The following is a 10,317-nucleotide window of genomic DNA, read 5'->3' as shown; positions in this document are numbered from 1 at the left end:
ACCCCCCTCCCCACCCCCGGGAGAGGGGGGGTGAGGTGGAGGGGGAATCAAAGCCTAATTCTGCTCATTGAACTGCAACCAGAGCCATCATCCACAGAGCCGGGAGGGTCTGGGGACCAAGAAGGGGCTGGCTGGCGGCCGGCTCCAGAGAGGCTAAAGCCGCCCCTACCGCCGCCCTCGGCCACCGCGCCGCCGCCCGCCGCCGCCGCCGCGGCCCCTGCGTTACTGGGGGAGACGGGGCCGCTGCGACAGGGGAGGACGCGGCTGGAGCTCAAGGAGGTTCCAGCGCGCAGGCGCCGCCGAGCCCTTGCCTGGATGCTCAGACAAGGCACCAAAGAGGGGGGGAAAACACAACCCAGCAATTTATAGGAAGGAGAAGCTATAGTCTGTCGGGATATCCAACACCAACAGGTAGGAGGATACACTCTGGGTGAAGTCTGGGGAGGGGTGGGTTGCTCGGTGTGGACGGAACTGCAGGTGCATTGGGGAAGAGCCCTCCTCCCCGTGGGTTTTTTTTTTTTTTTTGGACAATAAACTGCATAATGGAAGTACATTCAGACAATGCATCTTCTGTAAGGCTTCTTGAGAGCTCCGTTTCTGGAAAGCGTTGCAAGAAGGAAGGATTATCAGCAGTCTGCAAATCACCGGGAACCCTTCCCTTGCAGCACCGGAGAAGCAATCTCTCTCCCCATCTTCGCGTATGTAATGCATGTCTCTTTCTCCCTCCCCCCCCCACCCGCCCCGGCCCCCTCCCATTATAAATCCAGGGGTGGCGGATTTCAGGTTTCGTAATGTTGCATGATGCAGTCGGCATTTACCCCGGGATGTGACCGATGGGAAAATTAAACATTTTCCCCCGGTGGTGAAAACGCCGTTGTTTTTTTTGTTTGTTTGTTTTGGGTTTCTTTTTCCCCCCGGGCTGGGATCAGCATATGTTGGGCAAGTGAGAAGTAGCAAAGGGGTAACCGAAGAAGCTGATGTGTGTCTCCCAGGCACCTAACAGACACTGCATTTCGTTTGAAAATAAATCCACTTGTGATTTGCCACGAAAGATGATCCGTGTAAATGAGAAAGGCTTAATTGCCTAAGAAATAGGGGTACATATTATATTCATTGGGATCTAGGCAGCCAACGTTTACAAAGAGAAGTGCATTATTCCTCGGGGTGTGTTTACCCCAGCCAATATTTACTTCAACCATATTTAATGATCATGTGGGCTTAAAAGAGACAAGATTTGCAAAAAAAAAAATGGGGGTGGGGGGTGGGGTGGGGTAGGAAAGGAAAGACAAAAGATTAATTCACATCTAATCGTGGGACAAATCCCTGTCGGTTTTGAAATCTAATGTTGAAATTATGCTTTAAGATGAATCAACAAACACTCTTCTGCAGAATGAACCAGTGGCACTTGAGTTCAAAGACAGGTATTTTTCAGAGTCTTTTGGAGCCTTACCCCAGAGAAGCTGCCTGCAAATACTGACAATACTAACAAACCCCACACAAATATAGGTGGCCTCTGTCTCTTATCAGCAGTCTGGCAGATTCTTTCAACTGTGGAATATTTCATTCCTTCTCTTCTAAAGGTGCCCAATCAAATATAGCTTCTCTATACCAGAGACATTTTTATTTTAAATGCACCAAGCTTAGACCACTAAACCGGCCAATTCTTTGAAAAATCTCAAGCCAAGTGACATACTAAGGCAAATAATAGTATTCAAAATTAAAACTTTATTGGCTTCCCCATAAATGAACAGCTTTATGTTAGCACTGACATCATTGCTTGTTAACTTAAGAACTGATAGCTCGTTTTTCCCCCCTCTTCAGATATTCTGATGGCAAATCAAATGGAAGAAGAAAGGAAGCATGACTGCAGATCGAAACAGTTCTCTTTGTGGATTACACTTTCAGTAAGATGTATGGATCTATCTTTTCCTTGTTCCTATATCTAGATCATGAGACTTGACTGAGATTGTATCCTTATCCTCCATCCATCTATGGCGAACTATAGCCATGCAGCTGACAACATTTTGCAAAATCTCTCGCCTCTAACAGCCTTTCTGAAACTGACTTCCTTGGGTTTCATAATAGGAGTCAGCGTGGTGGGCAACCTTCTGATCTCCATTTTGCTAGTGAAAGATAAGACCTTGCATAGAGCTCCTTACTATTTCCTGCTGGATCTTTGTTGTTCAGATATCCTGAGATCTGCAATTTGTTTTCCATTTGTATTCAACTCTGTGAAAAATGGCTCTACCTGGACTTACGGGACTCTGACTTGCAAAGTGATCGCCTTTCTGGGGGTTTTGTCCTGTTTCCACACGGCTTTCATGCTCTTCTGCATCAGTGTCACCAGATACCTAGCTATCGCCCATCACCGCTTCTATACAAAGAGGCTGACCTTTTGGACGTGTCTGGCTGTGATCTGCATGGTGTGGACTCTGTCTGTGGCCATGGCGTTTCCCCCAGTGTTAGATGTGGGCACTTATTCATTCATTAGGGAGGAAGATCAGTGCACCTTCCAACACCGTTCCTTCAGGGCTAATGATTCCTTAGGATTTATGCTGCTCCTCGCTCTCATCCTCCTAGCCACACAGCTTGTCTACCTCAAGCTGATATTTTTTGTCCACGATCGAAGGAAAATGAAGCCAGTCCAGTTTGTAGCAGCAGTCAGCCAGAACTGGACTTTTCATGGCCCTGGAGCCAGTGGCCAGGCAGCTGCCAATTGGCTAGCCGGATTTGGAAGGGGTCCAACACCACCCACCTTGCTGGGCATCCGGCAAAATGCAAACACCACAGGCAGAAGAAGGCTATTGGTATTAGATGAGTTCAAAATGGAGAAAAGGATCAGCAGAATGTTCTACATAATGACTTTCCTCTTCCTCACCTTGTGGGGCCCCTACCTGGTGGCCTGTTATTGGAGAGTTTTTGCAAGAGGCCCTGTAGTGCCAGGAGGATTCCTCACGGCCGCTGTCTGGATGAGTTTTGCCCAAGCAGGAATCAATCCTTTTGTCTGCATTTTCTCCAACAGGGAGCTGAGGCGCTGTTTCAGTACAACCCTTCTGTACTGCAGAAAATCCAGGTTACCAAGGGAACCTTACTGTGTTATATGAGGGAGCATCTGTAAATCTTTAGCCTTGTGAAACACTAACCTTCTCTGCTAAGCAATTGTGGCCTGTAGCCATATCTTGAGAAGAATTTGAGGAATGGAATCAGCAGTTGTAAGGATTTGGGCAACGTTCTGCAGTCTTTGCAATAGTTAACCTATAATCCAGTTTTAAATCTCAGAGTGATCCTGCTGACTGCTGGTGAAGGTTTGTAATTAAGAAAGGACTGAACCACTGCCCTAAGTTTCTTTCTGTGGTTGAAAACTAGATAATGAAAGTAGCAGGTGCTAAGTATCAGTGCTAAATGCTGTGTATATCATTACATATGAAAACTAATCAAAAAACCAATTAGCATTGGACATCTTAATAAATTAAGTTGACATGAGATAAATGTGTTGATAAAAACTAATTTTAGAAGTTTAAAGACTTTAAAACATTTCATACTATTTTTGTTTTTCAAAGACTATACTATCTGGGGACTTAAAGTACTGTAATTCACTAAAGATGTGCCATGAATTATTGGGATATCACATTTTAAAAACGCCTTGTAAGTTTGGGGGGAGCATTCCAAAGCAGTATATTGATTTCAAATTAGAGTTTACTTTTTTTGTATGAATACATTGCTATTTCTAACTACCACTTTCCTTACCTACTTGTGAAATTGCTAGCATTGAACTGTATTATGTGGTTTTGTTGATTTAGTATAAAAGTTTTCCAGTTCATTTATATTTTCCAAATGCTAGATATTAGTTTAGAGGGCAACATTAATGGTACCAACTGGTCACAATTGAGCAGTTCTAATAATGAAAATAAACACATGTTGCCTTAAAGGGTGATCTAGTATGCTTCATCTTATTTAGCATTGAAGCTAATAATCAAGGGATATCGAATCAGTAACTGGACATGGTTATTCATCTGGAAGTGCATGGAAGACCATTTAATGCTTTTTTCCTTTATCCTCACATGATTTGAAAATCAAGGTGCACATCACTGGAATAATGCTTTTCTTCTGAGGTGTGCTACCCATCTGAGTGTGTTCTAAGAAGCAGGCAGTTGATGTATGTTCATATTTTAAGCCAGCTGTCAAGGAGAGACCACAGCCTTAGTATGCCACCCTGCACAATCTGTGGAGCATTTATTCTATAGAAGGCACAGTCTTGTTTATACTTTCTGCATATTCAGTGTATCGGTCGTTTAAATTATTTCAGTTTTAACTTGTGAAAGCTTTTAATATGATTTCTGGTATTTTTAGAAATTCATTAGATTCTGTGAGTCTCATTCTTTAAGATTACAGATGTGTGAACTTCAATATAAAGTTGCATTTGCCAAAATTTATCCGTGTAGCCTGTTAATTTACTTGGAATAAATTTTACATTTTGGCATACATATATTTATAAACAATTTTTTAACCTGGGAGGTAAACACAAAGTAGCAAGATTAGTTTTATTATGGCTTTATGTTTTAGTTTTAGTTTTATAGCTACTCTGTTCTGGAACTGGAACTCTAGGGGCAATAGTCTTATCTTCACAAAATATTATCTGTGTTGCTTTGTTTTGTTTTTGTGGTACTGGGATCAAACTCATGGCCTTCAACATACTGGGCAAGTGTTCTATCATTGAACCACATTCTTCAATCTTACAAAATATTTTCTATAAAACCCATTATTTGGTAACTTTCTGTGCTCATATCTTTATTTATTCTTATATTTCAGTTGTATTTACAAATGTATATATAACTAATAATTAGGTTAAATATTTTATATGATCTTGACACTTGAATTTGGTGCACAGTAAAAAGTTGAGTTTCTAAATAGAACTGTAATGGCTCGCAATAACATTTTAACAAAGTCAGAGGAAGTTATTACTTTTGTTGTTTTACTTATGTGTGTTGTATTTGGAAAATAATATTACAAATCTGGTGAAAGAGAACTTTTATTGCTATTGTAGATCTACATACAAAATTTCAATACAAATATGAAAGAAAAAACCTGAAAGGTTTCAGTGGTATATGCAACTGCTCAGTTTTGCTCATGTTAGGACAGCTCAAACCATGGCCTACTGAGAATTCCAGCATCATTTTTCACACCAAAGTTGACTGAACTTGAGACAGAGTTTAATACGTAATATTCGATTAGATGTAAAACAAAGCTTAATGCATCATATTGTATTGCTATAGCTATAAAGACTCCTTGTTGATCATAAAATCATTGCCTTAGACACTAAAGGACATTTCACGATATGCTGGTGACATGTTTCTACTGCAAAAAAAAAGTACAGGGAAGGAATAACCTCAGTGATGATCCTTATGGAAAACTTTACTGAGAGGTTCAAATATCACCAGCAATTAATAAAAAATTCAGCTACAGTCTTCAGTCTAGAGATAACAGCTTTAACCTACAGTCATATCTCCATTACGTAGGTAAGGAAACTGAGGCATAAATTAAGAGCAGGGGACTGAGGAAGGAAGAGCAATGTGAGACTGCCTAACTCCACTTAGCTATTCAGATAACAGATTCAAACAGACTGGAAAAACGACCAGTCCTAGGGGTCAGTGAATAAATCTAAACTATAGTGACTGTCATTTAAACCCATGTTTGACTTAGTATTTACATACCAAATGAGAGACCCATCCCAGATCGAGCAATAGTGTTCGTAACTCAATGAGTAATAGTATTATTATGCAAAATAAAAATCTGCTTCAGAATCATATGACCAAATCACAATGATGTATTTTGGCAACCACTCCAAGGTTCAATATTTTTAAAGTTCATAACCAATTGAACTTGAGAATATTACAGTCCTCAACTTATAAAAATACATTCTCACTGGAGAATCTAGCTTCCCCGTGAGAAAGACTCTATCAATTGCAACGGGTTCCTTTTGGACCAATTGCATTCAGAGTAGAACAGTTTTGAATTGTTTTCCACCATAGTGGAATGTGATTGCATGGATGTGCCTGTACTCTCTTATCTGGCTCCTTCCATGCACGATGGATTCATTTGTGAGATATTGGCTAGAGCTAGACATTTGATCTGTGACTGTGAATTCCCGTGCAGATATTAACTAAGCAAAAGTTGGTGAGTAACTTGTTCAATCTCCTACACAGGCCTCATTTAAATAACATAATATCAATCATAGTGATGAGACAGAAAAAACTTTTTTCTTCAGGTGTTAATTAATTGGGTTTCAATGCCAATATTTTTATAGGCTGTACTTGATTTAACATTGTTAACCCATGGATGTGACCACCATGAATGCTACCTGGATTGATTGCTCATTTATTCACTTGTTCAACAACTATGTGGGGGTATGGGAACAGTGGAAAATATGGCAAAACAGCCACTAAATGAGATTTCTTAGTCTCGTCAGAAACAACTCATTGTGATCACAATAAGCTGTGAGTGCTAAGATAGTAAACATTCCTGATAGGGATTAATATGTGCTATGGGGATACATTGACAGTCTTTCATTTTTCTCTTCAGTGTATTATCTCCTATTTTTGCCTACTGTTCCTTGAGATCTTTCACAAATCTACTCAGTCAACTCAGAGAAGGAATCACCATTCTACTAAAGTATCAGAACCTTTCCATCATACTCAAATGAATCATTATGCTGTGCTCTAGAACCACTTCCCATGTCGTTAATTCTATGTACAAAAATCACAATGTAACCTAAATGCCAAAGGTTGTTTAATTCTACAAGAGACAAGTTTCAGTTCCTTCAAGAGGTACAGAGGTGAGTCTTGCCTGCTATGCTTATTCTTTCAGATTAGCATCAGAATGCATGCCAGTAATGTGCAGTAAAATAAGTAACTTATTTTTCTTTAGCATAATGATGACTCTCTGGGGGGGGGTCTGTCCTGGTGCTAAACAAAAGTGGGAATAATATTGTAACAGGGTGCATTTTTTTGCCCATCTTGGGGCTTGAATTCAGGGCCTAGGTGCTATCCCTTAGCCTCTTTGTGCTCAAGGCTAGCACTTTATCACTTACTTGAGCCACAGTGCCACTTCCAGCTTTTTTTTCAGTAATTTATTGGAAGTAAGAGTCTCATGGGGACCTTTCTGTCCAGGCTGGTTTGGAATCATGATTCTCAGATCTCAGTCTCCCGAATAGAACTTTTTGATTTGTTTTGTTTTGTTTAAAAATGCCACCCCTTCAACATTTTTATCACTCCGTTTTGGAATTAAAACAAAAGTCTTGAATCCCTACCAGATAAAATAATTGGTTTGGCCTCCAAAATTTATTTCTAATGCAAACACAAGAAAATGTATTTACAATTATATCCACACACCTTTAAGCTAAGCCAAATAATAATGAATTTTGTTTCAGCTAGAATTATTGTAGGAAAGTTGCAAACAGAATCACAACTCTTCTCTTTTGTGTAGTCATTTATTAAATAAACTTATTTCATTATATTCCATGTGTAACTCTAAGTTATTAATACAGAAGAAACCCCAGCTTACAATGATTCTATATGGAGAAGAAAATAAAGAAGCTAAAGCGATAAATGGTCATATTTCCATTATTGGCTTAATGATATTAATCAATACAGATGGTCACAGATTTGTGGATTATTTATGATTCCCAAATCTTGTGAGTTTTCCTATGTAAAATTATACTGCTTTTCATGTTTATTGATATTCTCTTAACAAATGTTTTGGAGGGAAATTCTGGAGTCTACAAAGATAATTGTTGGTTCTAAAAGTTTTGTTCTTATTTTCAACTGTGAGCATGTGCTCTGTGAGTTATCCATTCTCTGAGAAATTTCATTTACAACCCATTAAAAGGATAAAATTGCTCAATTTTGAGGCACTAATTTATAACTGTATAGTGGGGAAAAATGAAGATATCACTCTCTAAACAACATTGTTTTGGTTTTTCTTGTTGTTTTTGCTACCAATCATAATAGTCATGTAAGTAAAAGGTGTAACAGAAGATGGGAGCAAGTGGAGGGTATATTTAGGGGGAAAGGAGGCAATAACTCTTTTTGCCTTGTGCTGCAGTGTAACAGGCTCTTAAAACATAATACAAATCGAAAGGCTTTAACTTTAAAAATTGTACAAATAAGACCTGGTTTTTAAAATAGAGAAGAAGCTTTTACATTGTCTTCTTTTGCCAAAAGGATGAAGTCCATTAGCTGCTCAAACCCTTTGGGTTAAAAAGCTTTTAAAGCCAGTTTTCCTCTCACTGTACCAGGCAGTTAATACAAGTCTGCAGTTAATACCAGAGCCTGAAAGGCCTCAAGGGGAAAGCCAGAAGAGTGCATTTCTCTTTGAGTGCCTCTAAAATAGACTTCCAAGAACCAACAGGTGTCTTGGAGTTGGAGTTATTTGCACCTGTCATTCACAGTGAACCCTTAACTCCATTTGATGACATGATCTTGAGATAAGAGGCAAGGCATTTATTATAAAGAGAGGAAAGCAATTATTAAATGTTTTTGTTTGTTGGTACTGAGGTTTTAAACTCATAGCCTTGCACTTGCTTGGTAAGATTTCTCCCACTTGAGTCACTCTTCTATCCCCCCAGCCCTTTTGGCTCTAGTTATTTTTCGGATAGGGTCTCATATTTCTTGTCTGACTGAATTCATACTGACTTACGAGAGTCTGCCAAGTGAATGGGATTACATACATACAACAAAACTCAGCTTGTTCTCCATGATAGGCTCTCCCTAACTTTTATCCAGGCTGGACTTGAACTGCAATCTCTACCTCACAAAGACTTGGAATTATAAGTATGAGCCACCCTACCTAGCTAATCATGACATTAGTCATTTTTAAAGTTGAATCAATAATCAAGCACAAACTAGCTAACTAGTTGTTTTTTAGGTATAGATTCAGGGACGAAAAACATCTGATTGAATAAATGAATGAGGTATTTGCTCTTGTGTCCTCTATCAGAGAACATGTTGAATTTGAAGTTCATTTTTACAAATCAAAAGGAGTTGTGACCATTTTTAGTAATCACTTCCTTTGAGACTTACTTAATTTCCCAGATCACGTTTTGCGAACCTATTGCATGTAAGTTTTTGTTCAAATGACTTGGCCTTTCTATAACTCATCAATAAAAGGAAATAACAATCATAGATGTGTACTGGGATTATTGAGAAGATTCAGTGAGGACATGCTTATGAAGCCCTTAGTAGAGTGGCATCTTAAATAAGCACTTCCATCTTACAATAATAAAGTTCATCATCCAGCAGTAGAGACATAAACACATTATGAGACAATGTGATAACTGCTGGAAGGAGAGATGTGAGACAAGTGTTAAAGGAACACAGACAAGCAATTAACTCTGTGAAGCTGAGAGAAGGAAGGTGATGATATAGAAAAGGTGGCAATTGAGCTAAGGCTTGAAGGGTAATTTTTGTTCCTTCTGCTTGACAATGCTAAGAAAGCCATTTCAGATACACGGAGTAAACCACAGAAACTAAAAGTAAAGACATTAGAAAAGTCCTGATGTGTTCCACAAAGGAGTCTACTAATCAGAGAAGTCTATGTGGTATGTCTTGTACTAGAAGGCCAGACTGTTGTATGGTTCAAAAGCACAAGATCTGAACATTTCAATTCTTGGACTGTCCCTTACTAACACTATGGGTCTTATTCTTGGATTCTAAATATGCTTTCCTATAAATTGAAAAGTAAGGAACAGCAACTACTCCTTCCAAAGGTTTAATTTGCCCATTACATGAAATAAAACTAATGATTTAAAGGAGTGGTGCTGTGGCTCAAGGGGTAGGGTGGGTAGACTTTAGCTGAAGAGCTCAGGGACAGTGCCCAGGCCCAGAGTTCAAGCTTCAAGACCAACCATAAAAAAAAAACAACTAATGAGTTAAGTTCTTACTATGTGCTAACCACTATTCTGAACACTTTTCATGTACTTAATTCATTTGATTATCACAACTACATGCAATTACTGCCTATAATTTACAAATCTGAAGGCAAGACACAGAGAAATAACTTATACAAGGCAGTTTCCAGCCCAGAGCAGACATTCATAAATGTTGCCTATTAGTATTATTGCTAATGCTGCTGCTTTACTTTTTAACAAAATAACCAAAGTAGGTTAGAGACTACAGGTAACAAAAGGGATAGAGTGGAGTCAGAGCCGCAAGCCTTCAAATTCAGCCTAAACCTTCCTTACTGCCTGTCCTCCTTTCCCACTGTGAATGTGAAGGGAGCAAAAGATAGCAGTAGGTTACTAATACCCCTTCCCACTTTCAT

General features: G+C 39.1%; 1 protein-coding gene across 3 annotated transcripts; it reads left to right on the top strand.

The window, feature by feature from the left end:
• The first annotated feature begins 278 nt into the window (after positions 1 to 278).
• Gpr85 (G protein-coupled receptor 85) lies at positions 279 to 4,433 on the top strand. 3 transcript variants are annotated; one of them, XM_090332363.1, is made up of 3 exons: positions 279 to 411; positions 578 to 698; positions 1,822 to 4,433. In XM_090332363.1, exon 3 carries the CDS (start codon positions 1,992 to 1,994, stop codon positions 3,102 to 3,104), a length of 1,113 nt encoding a protein of 370 aa, XP_090188489.1. In that variant the 5' UTR covers positions 279 to 411; positions 578 to 698; positions 1,822 to 1,991; the 3' UTR covers positions 3,105 to 4,433. The 3 variants fall into 3 exon arrangements, with proteins under 3 accessions (XP_090188489.1, XP_090188491.1, XP_090188490.1); XM_090332365.1 differs by lacking the exon at positions 578 to 698; XM_090332364.1 differs by lacking the exon at positions 279 to 411 and having other exon boundaries at positions 418 to 698.
• The last annotated feature ends 5,884 nt before the right edge of the window (positions 4,434 to 10,317 follow it).

The sequence above is a fragment of the Megascapheus bottae genome, chromosome 5 (assembly GCF_031878675.1).
Source record: "Megascapheus bottae isolate mThoBot1 chromosome 5, mThoBot2.hap1, whole genome shotgun sequence".
NCBI classification, from domain to species: domain Eukaryota; kingdom Metazoa; phylum Chordata; class Mammalia; order Rodentia; family Geomyidae; genus Megascapheus; species Megascapheus bottae.
The sequence above is the reverse complement of the archived record's forward strand: the minus strand, read 5'-3'. Positions and strand labels throughout refer to the sequence as shown.

Coding starts and splice junctions, on each gene's coding strand:
- Gpr85 (XM_090332365.1), top strand. CDS start 1,992: ATGGCGAACTATAGCCATGCAGCTGACAACATTTTGCAAAATCTCTCG.